Below are 15,781 nucleotides of genomic sequence, written 5' to 3'. Positions count from 1 at the left end.
TTTCGTCATCTAATGTTAGTTCACATTTTTTCTTCTTATTTTTTTCTTAATCATCTATTTGCTCTTTAGATGGACGGCATTAGTTAGATGATTGAGTGACTCTAGATAACTGGAGTCATCGCTCACTCACTATATATATATATATATATATATTGCTTAATACATTCATGACCTGCGAATTGACTATTTTTCATGATATAAAAGAGCTTCTGGTCCATAAGGTTAGTTTGAAGATTTAGGTTTTAAGGGTTATATATATATATATATATATATATATATATATATAACATCATTCAACGTGGGTCGAGCCAACCAAGTCCTGTCCCCGCAGAACAATACACATACACACAGAAATAGAGAGAGAAAGGGGGGGAGAGAGAGCCGTTTTCCTTGGTTCAGAAATGAGGATGCTGTATTTGACCTTTCACACGAACACACACGCACATATAAAGGCATGGTTTGAACCTTGGTCGCTGATATTTTATCACAAAGGGCCAACATTTTACAATTTGTCACCGAGAATTCGTGGCTTTAGGGCACACACTGTGTCATTAGCATCGTGAGTTGGTTACTACCAAGTAGCAAAATGCAATTGATATTAGGGCTCATATGCCAATTTTGTTTCTTATTTGTCATTGATCCTTTGGGAGCTAATTCGAGAGGTTTTGAGCCTCTTTAGATGCTGACAACAACTGCCGAAAATGTGCAAACCCTGGTCCTTATTTCCAAGCGCGGCTTTAAACTGTGCTTGTTAATGATGTCTCTAATCGACTGGGAGATGCAGATACTCCAACGAGGCCGAAGCCCATCCTTCCCCTTGCTTCCGAAGTCTACGACTACTTTGAAACTTAGAGCTACTCGAGGTAATACCTGCCATCATTTGCAGTTGAAAAAATAGAACTCATAACCAAGCTTCTGCTTGCATTTGTTCACACATGGGAAAAATGTTATTTTATGCTAGGAAATGTCTACTGTTTATAAACGACGCCATGATATGAATCTCTACAATCTAATATTATTGAATCCATGACTTAAATGATTCTCATTAAGTTTGGCATACGAGGGTATGATCGCTATCTATTTTCTTAAATTATTTCCATCAAGTTTGGCATATGAAGGTCTGATAACTATTTCTTTTCTTATATACGAAGGACGAGCCAGAATTAAACTATGAGCATGGATTCCAGCGCGGTTCGATCTGAGCCTGACTTCTTGTCGAGCTAGGCTGAGGACTGTCCATTCCTGTGATCGAAATTTGAGAGTCATGACAAGTTTTAAAGGTATATGCTTATACAAAGGCTAGGAATTGCATTGTTTTTCTTTTCTCCTTTTTTAAAAATGTGGCCGGAACTGAAGGGTTTCGGGTCAGACGCCCTTATAACGAACCCAGAAGAGAGAGAGAGAGAGAGGGAGAGAGAACCGCTGGGAAGCTCATCCCCTTCGGCCAAAGTAAAACTGACCCTGGCGTTCCCGCCCGACGACTGCTCCAGCTCATTAAAGAGAGAGGGAGAGTCGCCGTGACGTCCGGCGGTGGCCGAGCGAATCTCAGCCGACGAGTCCTCTCTTCCTCTTCCTCTTCCTCTTCTTCTTCCTTCCATGCTCTGTGAGACCCTAAGACTGTCCGACGTCCGACCTCTCGTTGCTCCTTGGCCATGAGCCGTGGCCTCCTCTGCGAGAGCTCAAGGTGGTCTCGAGGTGGCGCCGTCGATGGCGACGATCACTTCCATCGAATTGAATTACATGGTCTTCCGTTACCTTCACGAATCTGGTACGCTCATGAGTTCAACACCTTCCGTTTCTTTTTTTTTTTTGTCCGAAGTTCTTGTGAGGTATTTGGGGTTTAGGGCAACGCGAACCCTATTGTTTCTTCGATTTCTTCGGGAGTTGCATGGTTTTTAGTTTCGTACTTTTGTGGGTTTTTACTTTTCCGGGATATTCTAATTAACATCACAACATTGGGAACGTAATCTGAGCGGTCACTAATTTTATGGGATTGATTGGCCTGTCGCAAAATGTTTCTTATTCTCCGGAATATTTCGGGGTGGAATGTATTGGTATTAAGATTGCATTTTTCGGCGTTCAACTGAACTGAAATTGGTCTATTTTCTCATCCCTGACCTAGTTGGGGAATAAATTCATGCCCAAATCACTCAGTTGTGTGCGCGCGTGTGTTTGAGGGTTAGTTTGTTATAATTTGTCTATGGGAGCTGAGGGCAAGACCATCATGTTGATGTAGCTCTAAGGTTCTTTGCTTTGGCACTGTTATGCTGTTTTCCTTGCTCCTATTAGTGAATGTTCTGAATATTTATCTTCTGGTTTGTTAGTAATTCAATGGGAGCTGAAGTATAGTAGCATGTCAAGTGTGAGGGACACTATATTTTCGACGAATGGAGTCTCTAAGTCAAACCGGAATCTGTTTACCATTTATTATCTGTTTGCCACCTCTTTCAATTCTTGCCTATGCTTGCCGATCGATATCCGTATGTAGAAAGTACTTAAAGAGTGTGACGTGGTGCTTGCATGTCTTAGTCAGTGGAAAGTGCTAGGATCTTTTACTTCTTGTCGACAGCTTATTTATCTTGCTTTCGTGCAGGATTTACACATTCGGCATTTGTTCTAGGATATGAAGCAGGGATAAATAAAAGTTCTATTGATGGCAATTTAGTTCCTCCAGGTGCTCTTGTGACATTTGTGCAGAAAGGGCTACAGTATTTAGAGTTGGAAGCGAACCTCACTAATGTGAGTTTCATTAATATAACATTCCTGGTTCTGATTTTTCTGTTTATACTTGTCGCATGGTGGTGCTTTCAATTTTTATTTGTCAAACCTGATGCTACACTAACACTGCTAATCTTAGTAACTTTCGCTTGTGCTGATCTATTCTTGTTTCAAGTTGGCCAGAATGATGCAGATGTTGATGATGATTTCTCTTTTTTACAACCGTTGGATCTTATTACAAAGGATGTCTGTGAATTGCGTAAAATCATAAAAGAGAAGAAAGAAAATCTTCAAAAAGAAAAAGACAAAGAGAAAGAAAGAGAGAAAGAACGTGAACGGGAGCATGAACGAGAGCGTGAACGTGGGAGGGAAAGGGAAAGGGAGAGAGAGAGGCAAGAAAGGGAAAAAGAAAAGGAGAGGGAAAGAGAGAGGTTAGAGAAGGAAAGAGAACGAGAACGGGAAAGAGAAAGAGAAAAAGAAAAGGAGAGAGAAAAGGACAAGGAAAAGGAAAGGGAGAAGGAGCGGGAGAAGGAGAAGGAGAAGGAGAAGGAAAAGGAAAAGGAAAAGGAAAAGGAGAAAGAAAAGGAAAAGCAGCAAGATGAGTATAATGGTCGTCAATTGAATAGAGAACCTGATGATAAACCTAAACTGAATCAAGAAGATAATGATGGCTCTGGAGGTGAGTGATGTGCTAATTATGGTAGCTTGTCTCATTCTTTTTTGCAGGTTGATGAAAGTGATTTTCATTCGGTAGTTCAATTAAGTTCTTACTATCTTGTTTTTTTAATCAATTGGAAGTTCCTGAGTGGTCATTTAGGATTCTCTTTTCTCATGGTGTGTATTGGGCTGATTTTTCTCTTCCTTTTCTGAGTTTTGGTAACGAAGGGAAATCTTGTATGTGTTTCTTAAGCATGCAATGCCAGTTTTCAAAGTGTATGTAGAAGTTTTTCTTTTGGAAAGACGGAAAAAATTTAGTGGGTTTGTATGCCACCCTTGTTGGTCTATGGGCAGTAATTGGAACCTATTGACCTGGAAAACAAAAGTTTTTTAGGATATAATCTCTCGTAGAGTTCATTTAACTGAACAATACAGATTAGCTTCATGTAACAATGCAAATTTTGTGGTGGCAAGAAAACTTATAAATATCATTTGCTATGGTTTGTGGATATAGACTACTTTTTTCATCTCATGTTCCTCTAGGATCCAACCGGTTCACAGAAAACTACCTTTTCTTTATGTTACATAATTTCATGGCCGTTAGTTTATTGTAACAGCTTCATGTGTGCATTTTGTTATCATGTGTTACTTTCTCTCTCAAAACAAGAAAACATAAAATAAAAAAAAATATACAAAGATTTTTGCGTTATATAACTTGTATCGATCAGGTGTTTTGGAGTAGATGCCCATTGATATCTATGAGCAGGGATAGTCTGGTTTGGAGTTTGAAATTCATCACTTGTGGAACACATCAGCTAGCTTAAACTGACCAATGAGAAAAATGGGCATGGTAGCAATGACAAACAGGCTGTTAGAAGCCTCGCCTTATTATGTTGTGCAACCCAAAATTTAAAAAATTACAGGTCGAACTTTCGGCAGTCCAGTGTCACTTGGTCTTATTGGGAAGTCATGGAGCTTGTAACTGATATGCATAGGTGCCCAATCAAAGATCTCTTCTTGTCTGGGTCATGGTTATGTGACCTGAAGTTAAATGAAGTGGACCTGAAGTTAAATGAAGTGGCTAGTTATCTGCTGACAAATTTGTTTTTCTGTTGATTTTTTATTTGGCAAGCAGCTTGCATGTCCTTCTTCTATTTATATTCAAATTATTCTCTGCATTTTTTTTTGGTAGGGCCGGAACCAATGGATATATGTTCAAGTTCACCTGCTTTGGGCAATGAGATTCCTAGCTCTAATGTACTAATTTTGGAGGGACATACTTCAGAGGTTCGAACACTGGAGTATCTTTGGAGCCTTGGACTTGTTTCAACTAATTGATTTTCTTTTAGTAATGGACTTGGGGCAATTATTTCACTTTATTTAGCCTGAAAACTTTGTTTGTTCTTAGGTTTTTGCTTGTGCTTGGAGTCCAACTGGTTCGCTCCTAGCTTCTGGGTGAGCAACTTTTACATAAAAGCCTTGGTGTTTCTTTTTGCTGTTTCCTTATTGGCTGTTTTATGCAATAGTCATGTTTTCTTGTTGTCGTTGCGTTAAAACGCTTCATAGAGTTTCAATTCTTTTATTATTTCATATATTTGCTGTTCCGGAGCTTCTCTTTTTCTGGTTTCATGTCCTTAATAAGAACCCATTTAATGTATCACCTCTGCGTGGAGTTGGTTTTGGATCACAGAAATACTTTATCTACATTTTGTTAAGTCTGAACAATGAAGAATTTAAAATCATAGTTAGGACACTGATGCAGATCCATTTGTTTGAGTTCCAGCACAGTGCAAGTGAAGCACATAGAATACTGGCTGTAAATGCTTCTGCTTGTCTGGTAGGCTGATCTACTATTTAATTGCAAATTCAGGTCTGGAGATTCAACAGCTCGAATTTGGATGATTGCTGATGGCCCTTGTGGTATGCATGGTGGCCCTCCAAAGGCACTGGTTTTGAAGCATTTCAAGGGTAGAACCAATGAAAAGAGCAAGGATGTTACTACACTTGATTGGAATGTGAGTGTTGCATGAGCAATACATCCAAAGTGTCTGTACTTTTTGATGGTGGTATTTCTGTTTGTATCCTTGCATCAGTGGAATCTTAACTCCACAAAACATAGTTTGCAGATTAAGTAGTGAACTGTGGAGTTCGCCTGGTCATTGAATTTGTCAGGCATTTTGTTCGTTCTTTTCATGTATTCTGACCTTAAGCATTTTGTATGATACACTTATATGTCAAAAAATTTATGCAGGGTGAGGGAACATTACTTGCAACTGGTTCCTATGATGGCCAAGCTAGAATTTGGAGCAGAGAAGGTATAATATCTTTCCTGACTATTGTGCTCTCTGCTAGATCTTAACAAATTCCTAAAGCTTGAAGCCTTGAAGTCAAACATTTAGTTAGATTGATCTTGCATAATCTTGACAAGATAAAATTTGAGTATGTTCCATTATCTTTTTGTATCCTAATGAACTATAGGCAGCTTGGTTCTTCCATAACAGTGAATTTAATTTATAATTCATGTTTGTCTTTCTGGTCTGTCTATACACCGTACCTATTTTCGATTTGCATGAATAGCTAGATTCGTGCTGTTTATGCATTTATCTTTAATCTCTATAATTAAGGGCTTAGCTTTGATGGTTGTGCATGTTTAGGTGTTTCTGAGTTCGGACTGTTTATCTGAATATATCTGCATGATTTCAATTTTGGCCCACTATGGTTCTTTTTCTTTTTCTTAAGCTAGTTTGAGTAAAGTCAGCCAGCTTTTACTTCTTTCTAACTTGTTTTTGGGATCAAAATAACAGTAATACAGTTAGTCTGGTTGACTAAACTTCTCACTATCAGTGTCTAGTTTTGTTTATATTTTAGGACATGAGACTGTAGCATGTTTTATGGTCTTTTTATTTGTCTGGTATCTTGTATTCACAAAAATAATATGATCTGATTCTTTTATTGCATTCAGTAAGTTATTTCAGGGATATATCATTTATATTCCCACTGTTTACCTTATATGAAAATACTTACATTGATCAGGAGAATTGAGGAGTACCTTAAACAAACATAAAGGACCCATCTTTTCTCTGAAATGGAATAAGAAAGGGGATCTGCTTCTCAGTGGGAGTGTTGATAAAACTGCCATTGTGTGGGATGTAAAAACTGGAGAATGGAAGCAACAGTTTGAATTCCATTCAGGTGAATTTTTTTTGTCTTTTTTTCATTGACATGAAATAAGGCTATTTAAGCTCCATTATAATGAATACTGTTTTGCCATGTGTTTCTGTAGCACCAACACTTGATGTTGATTGGCGTAACAATGTCTCCTTTGCCACCTGTTCAACTGATAACATGATATATGTATGCAAGATCGGCGATACTCGTCCAGTTAAAGCTTTCGCAGGTCACCAGGTTTGTTCATTAGCTTTTTCTCTAAAACTTTTGACTTTATGAGTGTTATTCTTCTATGGCATCAAAACACTTGTTGTCAGCTATGTTTTAGAATCAACATGGATGCAATGTCTTGAAATCCCTAAGAACAAAAATAGAACTGGGGAAGCTGCACTTAAGGGCGTTTTGCTGGAGACTCTTGTTCTTGGTGTACTTCTTAAGAGAACTTCCACCATAACTGAAATATTTTGCCCTTCTAAGATGTATTTGTTACCGGTTTTCCATTTTTCGACCCCCACAGTTGTGTATGATTAACTTTTGTTTTCAGGCCATCAAATACCACTTAAAAGAAAAAGTTTCCCTCATATATTCCAGTATAGGAACAAGTGAATGAGTACAAAGTTGGAACCCCCAGAACCAAGAAAGCTGTCAAATGAACTACAAATCCTTTTGAGTTTCTCTTCATGTTTTATTGGAGTTACACGTGTTGAATTACAAAATCCTGTTCACACGTGTTGTAGCTACAATTTCAAAGTCGCACATTTTATTTTCAATCTATCTTGAAATTGGTATTACTTTCAGGGCGAAGTCAATGCCATCAAATGGGATCCAACTGGGTCGCTATTGGCTTCATGCTCTGATGATGTGACAGCAAAGGTGATGAATTTTTAGCTGAATCTTCTAATTGGTGCTATCTGCTTTCTAAGTTTTTTTTTTAGTATTTCTCTCAAATTTACATCATAGTCCTCGAATACTTGCACATTCTGATAATGGGACATGTTGCCTTCTAAGTCACATGGATACTTCGTTATGGCAATTTAGAACACAGGTACTTATAGCATGCTAGGTACCTCAGGGTCTTGGTCAGATCGAGACCTGAGACCTTATCTTTTTAGACTTTCATGTTTTCTATCTTTAATTACAATGGATTTTATATGAACTTATAAAACTAATTTGCTTGTTTTTTGGACCATTGCAAATTATTGACTATGAATTTATTCTGCTTGAATTTTTGTCAAACACACACACACACACACACACACACACACATATAGACTGGTGCCAGCAGTTGCCCACATGAGCCCCAAATTTTTATTTTTATTTTTATATGGATACCTTATAATTATTTGCTTATTTTTATATATATTGTACCTCTTGATGAATGAAAATTTTTAAAGTAGTGCCCCTTAGCTAAAATTTCTGGCTCTGCCACTGGTATACTCTGTTGTGTTCCTGTACCCACATTTCTCGAAAATTGTTGTCCAAATTGTTTCTGCACCCACATCCATGTGAATAGGTGTGGCTTTGTCTTGCTTTTGCTTGATTCTGTGTTTGGTTTTTCTTCAATAATTCTTTGTGAAGTTTGAATTTGCTAACTTTGTCATCATGTACAGATTTGGAGTATGAAACAGGACAAATGTTTACATGATTTGAAGGAGCACACACAGGTTTTTTCAACTTTAGTGCTACTTTTCTTATTTCTGAGTTTGTTGATTGCAGGACTGATACTGCAGGCTTTTATTTTCTTAGAAAAAAAAATATGGCACATGACCATCTTATGTCACGTGCAGGAGATATATACAATAAGATGGAGCCCTACTGGGCCTGGTACCAACAATCCAAATCAACAGTTACTCTTAGCAAGGTTGAAAGCCTTTTCCATTTTGCAAGCCCTTGATGTTTGATTCAGTTTTCTTTATTTTCTTTGAGTGTTGGATCTTCCACGTGCTGGATTCTTTTTTCTGACATCAGGTGCCTGCACTGCACCCTCTCTGTCATGCATGTGTTTCTAGGGCAAGATGCATGATGTGTTTATAGGGCTGAAGTAGGTATCAGAATGATCTCTGTTATCATGCCGAAGTAGTATTAGAATAATCTGTTTTTGTGCTGATATGTTTTTTGTGCCAAAGAATTGCTTTCGTTTATCCAGAATTTTCTTGTTTATTAAGCTGTTTCATTTGTTTTACAATGCTGTCATTCAGTGAAGCTTGCCAAAGAATAATTATTCTTGCTCTTCTCGTTTATTTTCTGGGATAGAAAGAGTAATGTCATCTATACGCTCTCAACCATAAAACAACCTGATGCAACACTGAAAAAAAAATGTGAGCTGATTCTTGTATGCACGTGGTGTTTTAGAAGTATAGGGCTGGTTGCTGTCACTATTTAGTGCATCTCATATATGGTTGGAATGTTCAGTACTTTTTGGTTTTAATTTGTTTTAAGAGCTTTCCCGTTGAGATGGTTCTAATTTGTTTTAACGATCTACCGGACCTTGACAAGCTGTATATTGGTGCCACCTTATGTCATTTGAGAAGGCTGTTAAAGGCAAAATTATGCTAATAAATGCTTGATGTTTCTGTTGCTTCAGTGCTTCCTTTGACTCGACCATCAAGCTGTGGGATGTGGAGAGAGGTAGCCTATTGTACAGCTTGAATGCCCATAAGTACTCCTCTCAAAGCCTTCTTCCTTTTGGTTTTTCGAGTGTGATGATATGTGCAGCTCTGTGATTGTTGTGATAGTTAACTTGGTATTCACTTGCAAATGACAGAGATCCTGTATACTCGGTTGCATTTAGTCCAAATGGGGAGTATCTAGCCAGTGGATCATTGGATAAATGTTTACATATATGGTCAGTAAAAGATGGCAGGGTTGTGAAGACGTACCAAGGGAATGGAGGCATCTTTGAGGTGTGCTGGAACAAGGAAGGTGATAAGGTTGCTGCATGCTTTTCCAACAATACAGTCTGTGTCTTGGATTTCAAAATGTGAACTCCAAGTTGTTAGATACTGCTGATCAGGATAGGATTTAGATAACTGACTGTTCAAGTTTGGGGGTTCGATGGATGTCTATATGCTTTTGGCAACTGCAGACAAGCCCGACTTGCTAATGTTTCCCAATGCCATCTCATGGCTGGGTTGGGGCCTGATGCTCTGAGCAAAGCAATGGTGCGATTTCCCCCACCATATGACCTGTTACCAAAATCTTTTATGCTGAGGTTAGCTGCTTGTGAGTTGTAATTGTCTCAACAATTTTCTCCGGAGTTGATGCTGTTTGTATTAGTAGAACGGCTCTGTATCGTCTTTCTTCTCAGGGGACGTAGATATTTGGTTATAAATCTGAAACGTCTGCTTTGTGTGATGCTGATCTCTCTCTCTCTCTCTCTCCCTATATATATATATATATATATATATATGTTCTCCCAATGTAGTTATAAATGTGGCTACCACGTTGGAAAGCTTGAGAACGCAAAAAACCAAGAGAATTTATGACGTCTCAACAGTAAGACGTCAAAGGTTTTCCCAACTGACGCATTCCTGTCTACATAAAAAGGTATATAACATTAAATCAACCCGTAAGGTTTCTCGGCTTAAGATTACATTCTTTAGTCACTTTAATGGAGCATGCTAGCTAACATAACATTTGGTATATTAGGTGTGGTTGAGGACAAAAGCATCTTTTCCGGTTGGCCTGGATCACGAGTTATTTTGGGCTGTTCTAGCTGTTGGTGAACGAGTCCAATGTGTTTGCCTTGAAGATGTTAGCAACAGTAAGACATGAGGCTCGTGAATGGTCTGGAGTGTGGGTCTGCGGATGGTCCCAGTCGTCGCCAGCTGACTTCTTCCTTTTTCACCTAATGCACAACACAGTCTGCGTGCTCAGACGAGACAAGATGTAGCACTCGAACGCAGCACCTTCATAAAAGCACTGTCCATCGAGCGGGTCCTGCAGCACTCGAGTGTGTCCAGTAGTCTAACCTCTCTACTGTTCACACCTAGCATAATCAAATTGTTCAAGTCTATTGAATGCCGAAAGTGTTGGTTTTGGAGACATTGTCTTGTGGAGCCAATGGTGGCCGCATTGCATCGCTGGAGTACTACTTCTGGTGCATGAAAATGCACGTGAAAGTGATGAGAAATATATACAGCCAAATGCGCTGATATCTCCCACTGCTTTTTCGCCTGCCCTCCTTTTTCTGGCATGCTAATAATATTCCTTAATAAAGGGAAGGGTGCAATGCACAGGTGACCCCATAGCACTTCCCTTTACAATTATGCAACAGGTGACCCCATGTTAAGATGCGAAGCGAGCAGTCTTCCCGTTGGAGTTTCAAGTTAAAAAGTGACTGATTGGGTGCCATTTTGATTATTTCATTCCAAACAAATTTTGAAGGGCTACTGTTGGGAGTAGGTGTTTATTTAGCAGCCGAGGAAAACAGGAGATCTCTTTTTGAGGCCAAACTCGAAAAACGTGGCCTCGGGATGAAGAGTTTCCTTCACACTAGCTGAATCAGAATTTCATGCGCGCAACTCAGCGCCATATTTACATAATCAGAGATAACACAGGAGTCTTCAGTTGGCTTAACAAAGAAATTGGGCCAACGGACCCCAGTTTGAGCTTATTAAATTAGATCAGACTTGACCCCTGTTCAGCCTGGGCGTGTTTGCAGGAATAAGCTTTTCAAGATCATGTCTGAAATCGGCCAGACTGGTTTCAATAAACGACCTCAAGTGAGTCATAATCCATTGAGCTCAGCAAGTTGTGCACCGCTCAACAGAAACAAAGATAGTCAAATCCAAAATAAGTTGAATTCTGTAAAGTCTGGATCTAACACGAAATCGAACAGTTTACACCCCAAAAAAAAAAGGAATATAATTTTTTTTCCCCATGAAACTAAGCGTAAAAAGCACACATTTATTTCACAATTGAAATTCGTACAAGGTGGGCTTTGGCACCTTGTACAAACCACTTTCTTCTCATGTACTCGGTGCATATGAAGAAACAAAAGCCAGAGGAGATGCCAAAGTGAGATTCACTTAGAGGTTGCTAGCAGCAACATCTATCACGAACCTGTATCGAACGTCGTTCTTCTCCAACCTCTCCATCGCCTTGTTCACGTAGTCCATCTTAACGATCTCGATGGTGGAGCTCACCCCTCTGTCCGCGCAGAACTTCAGCAGCTCCTCTGTCTCTTCCATGCTCCCTATGAAGCTCCCTGAAATCGATCTCCTCCCTGAAATTTTGTTTTCCAAAATCTTCTTGTCAGTTGAGCATGGTGTAGCCAAAACTGCTGATATCTTGAAAACGCTATATAAAATATAATATTTTTACGCATTCGAGCATCTTACTGTCGTGAAAAAAAGGTTTTCCTGGAGATTATTTATATCCTCAACAAATGAAATTCCAGAGGTGATTAAACGCGACCAAATCATAGATTGGTAGACCCAAAAATGTCCACCATCAGATAAGAACTAGTGGGCATCTCTTTTTCTCTCTCTCTCCCTACCCTACAATTGTCGCCAGTCAGGACCATTTGGTAGCCTACCAACAACTTGGAAGAAAAGAAAAGTTTAGTCCTTTGGTTGCTTCTTCATTTTCAAAAGCAAGGCCCCACGGATGCGAACCAAAGCGATCCGTATTACTCCCGGTATAAAAAATGATGTGACTTTGAAGGAGGGCATGGCCCTATGCTCCAAAATGATAAGGACAATTCTGATCAAGTCCAAGTCTAGTTATATCACCTCAGTGACAGATGTTCTTAAAGAATCCAAAAATAAAAGATGCGATGAAAACTCACCCAAGAAGAAGATTCAAAAGATATGTGAACGCTGTTCAGTAAATTTTCCATAGAGAAGCTCGAGAAGGTAGGCAGTAAGAACTTACCCAGCATGATCATGGGGGTCACGAATTGCAGGGGACCAGGAACAACTCCAACCATGATGATCCTACCGTTGACTTTCAAAAGAGAGAGGTAGGGCTCAAGTGGGTGCACTACGGGGATGGTGTCAATGATGTAGTCCAGGCTATCTGCTGCCTCCTGCATCTTGGCCTGGTCTGAGCTCACTAGGTAGGCGTCAGCGCCCAGGTGCTCCATCGCCTCTTTCTTCTTCTTCTCCGACGAGCTGATGACAGTCACATGATGCCCAAATGCCTTGGCTATCTTCACCCCCATGTGCCCCACGCCGCCCAAGCCCAGAATGCCGCACCTGAGCCCACTTTGGGACAGGCCAAAGTGCTTTAATGGACTGTAGACAGTGATGCCAGCGCATAGAAGAGGTGCCACTTGTTCTGGGGGAAGATTGTTTGGAACGTGAAGCACAAACCTACCACATAATAAAAGAAAACGAAGAGAATGTCAATGTCCTTTACAGGATATTTTTGCAGTCATAGCAAGCAGAAGAACAGAGAAGAAAGATACATAAAAATTTTCTTGGTCTAGGCACTGTATATTGCAAGTTCTTCAGAAACTTGTCAGAAGTCTTTAATTGCGGTTCATAGTATATCCCCATGATAATAAATAGACATGAAATCCAGTTGCAACCAACTGAGTCAAGCCAACCATAGGTATGCCCACATGGTAGGAGGTTTGAACCTGAAGCACAATAGTTCAATTGGTATACACTGCCATTATGGGTCTGCCTAACCTCCAATTGCCTTTGAAAGAAAAATAAAATAAAATAAAATTCTCCCGCAAGGCCAAAGCACACCCCCATCGCTCAAGACTAACTTGGCCAGCCAGTAATTTCCCAAATTCGAACCGAGCTCCTTGCAACCCAAACGGGAAGGCAACCACAAGGCGCTGTTCTTCTGGTCTCTGATCATACTAAAAGAAAAAAGAAAGAAAGAAACCGCAGTAGGGGCTAGATAGGAGGGATGACTTACTTTTGGTTCACTACCATGGTGGTGGCAAACCCTCCTTGGGTGGGCTTTCCGTCATGGTAGACGTCATTGTAGGTCCAGATCTTCTTGCTGCAGTACTGTTCTATGTTGGATTGGCAGGAGGAGCAAGAGCTGCAAGAACCAATTATGCAGCCAACCCCGACCTTGTCTCCAACACCAAACTTGGTCACCGCCGAGCCCACCTCAATGACCTCTCCCACCACTTCATGCCTACGGATGCAAACACCATGAACCAGTCATCACGATATGAATGAACAACAACGGCGGCAGCACCAATTCGAATTTCAGTTTTTTCAGTGTCGAAAACGATTCGCAGAATGGGAGGTACGTACCCCGGGACCATGGGGTATTTGGAGGCATTGAAATCGTTCCTGACTTGGTGGAGATCGGTGTGGCATATTCCGCAGTAGATCACCTTCACAATCACGTCTTCTGGGCCTGTCTTTCTGTTGGGTATTACCAAAAAATTGCAAAGAACAAGTTCAGAGAGAGAGAGAGACATAAAGAAAGAGAGAGAGGGAGAGAGAGAACCTGATATTGAAGGTAAAGGGAGCAAGCACCCCTGAGGCATCCTGGGCTGCCCACCCTGTGATGGTCCTCTCTCCTGAAGATTCAAGGCTGCCCATGGTGATAATGACGATGGCGCTCTTCCTTCTTCTGCTTCTTTTGGTTCAGCCTAGGAGAGAAGAGGGAGAGAGTTAGAGTAAGTAGCCTCTGAACTCCGTTTCTCTCGGCCTCTTCCAGTATTTGTATCACAGCAGTGGTGGGTTCGTTCGCCTCCATTGGGTGGTGCATTTTATAGAGGCGGTAATGGAGCCTTTTCTCCGTCAGTGCGGTAGGTGGAGACGGTAGGTCCGACGAGCTCATCGCTGCACCCAAACCCGGGGGTCCCGGCCTCCAGCGTTCGTCCTTTTCCCTTCTGCTTTCCACCTCAATTGGCAAAGGTAAAGTTTTACTGAAGAGTTTTTTTTTTTTTTTTCTCGATCATACACGAAGTGTAGACAATGTTAACCCGCCGCCGGTCATTGGGTAGACATAGACGTGGTCGCTACAATAAATATTCTTTAAACGGCTCTTTATTGGCATCTCAAGTCTCAACGTCTCTCATCTAATGGATGCAATTCGTACGATACAATTAGTATAATTAAGATGGTTGGCACACTAAATACCATGAACTAATAAATATAGACTAGGACACGACCATGTTCATCCATCAACACTTCAGAGCAAAATACGTTATGAAAGATATAAATGAATTTACATCGTAGTATAGTGCTGCTGTTCGCGCAATTTGATTAAGTAACTAATCACGAACATTGCACACACGCACATATATGGAAATTAGATTTTCAGTTCATCAATGCCAATAATTCTCTTCATTAAATATTAACTTTTCTTAGTTTTCAAGGGAGGACAAAATGAAGAAAGAGATCAATTTGTTTATATTGTCACCACAATAGGACCACAACCTTGCATTTATATGACTTTTTAGGAAAAGAAACAAAGAAAAATGTGATGTGATATGGGAAAATACGATATATATATATATATATATATAGTAGCTGAAATCCTCCATCCATATTGAGATCTGTCTAATCATAGCCCGAGCAGGTTAATTTTTTTTTTTCATTTCTCTTGCTGAATATAAATTTTTATATAGATTAAACTATTTTTTTTAAATTTAAAAGTAAAATTTTATTTTGTATTACTGGGGCCATGCCCCCCTTGCCTCCATCGTTGAACCACAGGTGTTGAATGAATTACATCCCGCAACGCAACATGTTGTGAGAAGGTTCCTTTGTCTTGATGTGAATGGAGAAATCCACTATATATATATAATAATAATAATAATAATGATAATAATAATAACAATAAAATTACAACTTAATTATATTTATCTTTTTCTGTTTGAGTGGTGCTTGATGAGCATATGGACAAAGAAATCCACTTGTCCCTTTGAACCGGTGGTCGTCATTGTAGACCCGCTACAATAACACCAGCTCCATGCATTTTCAGGGCGGCTGTTTTCACATGCTAGTGGGAGCAGGCGTGTGAGGTGCTGCCATTGAGTTTCAAGATCTTCTTTTGGTTTAAATTTGATTTTATTTGAGAGAGAGAGAGAGAGAGAGAGAGAGGCGCCCACAAAACGGGAAAAGCTACAATACAATAACCCAATTGCAAAAGCAAAAGGAAACAAACAAATAATACAGACGGGAGAAAGAAGGAGACTGTGGAAACCTTCCTCTCTTTAAATAGATAGTAACTGCTAAAGAATATAAAGCCTCCTGTTTGGTCATGAAGAGGATGCGATCAACGCTACTTATCCGATAAACGGAATGGATGC

The 15,781-nt window shown here is 39.9% G+C and overlaps 2 protein-coding genes across 2 annotated transcripts; one reads left to right on the top strand and one right to left on the bottom strand.

The window, feature by feature from the left end:
- Positions 1-1,386: 1,386 nt before the first annotated feature.
- LOC116260895 (WD40 repeat-containing protein HOS15) lies at positions 1,387-9,897 on the top strand. Its single transcript, XM_031639420.2, has 14 exons — positions 1,387-1,768; positions 2,594-2,739; positions 2,902-3,397; positions 4,568-4,662; positions 4,784-4,830; positions 5,246-5,390; positions 5,627-5,690; positions 6,409-6,567; positions 6,659-6,780; positions 7,342-7,416; positions 8,154-8,207; positions 8,331-8,404; positions 9,128-9,202; positions 9,308-9,897. Exons 1-14 carry the CDS (start codon positions 1,708-1,710, stop codon positions 9,525-9,527), a joined length of 1,833 nt encoding a protein of 610 aa, XP_031495280.1. The 5' UTR covers positions 1,387-1,707; the 3' UTR covers positions 9,528-9,897.
- A 1,426-nt stretch (positions 9,898-11,323) lies between these two features.
- LOC116260906 (probable cinnamyl alcohol dehydrogenase) lies at positions 11,324-14,225 on the bottom strand. The gene is made up of 5 exons (XM_031639442.2): positions 13,969-14,225; positions 13,770-13,883; positions 13,420-13,647; positions 12,421-12,860; positions 11,324-11,770 (listed from the first exon to the last, which is right to left on the bottom strand). The coding sequence occupies exons 1-5, from the start codon at positions 14,061-14,063 to the stop codon at positions 11,574-11,576; spliced, it is 1,074 nt and encodes a 357-aa protein (XP_031495302.1). The 5' UTR covers positions 14,064-14,225; the 3' UTR covers positions 11,324-11,573.
- Positions 14,226-15,781: the final 1,556 nt, after the last annotated feature.

This window comes from Nymphaea colorata, chromosome 9 (assembly GCF_008831285.2).
Source record: "Nymphaea colorata isolate Beijing-Zhang1983 chromosome 9, ASM883128v2, whole genome shotgun sequence".
NCBI lineage: Eukaryota > Viridiplantae > Streptophyta > Magnoliopsida > Nymphaeales > Nymphaeaceae > Nymphaea > Nymphaea colorata.
Note: the sequence above shows the minus strand (reverse complement) of the source record. Positions and strands in the feature narration are given on the sequence as shown.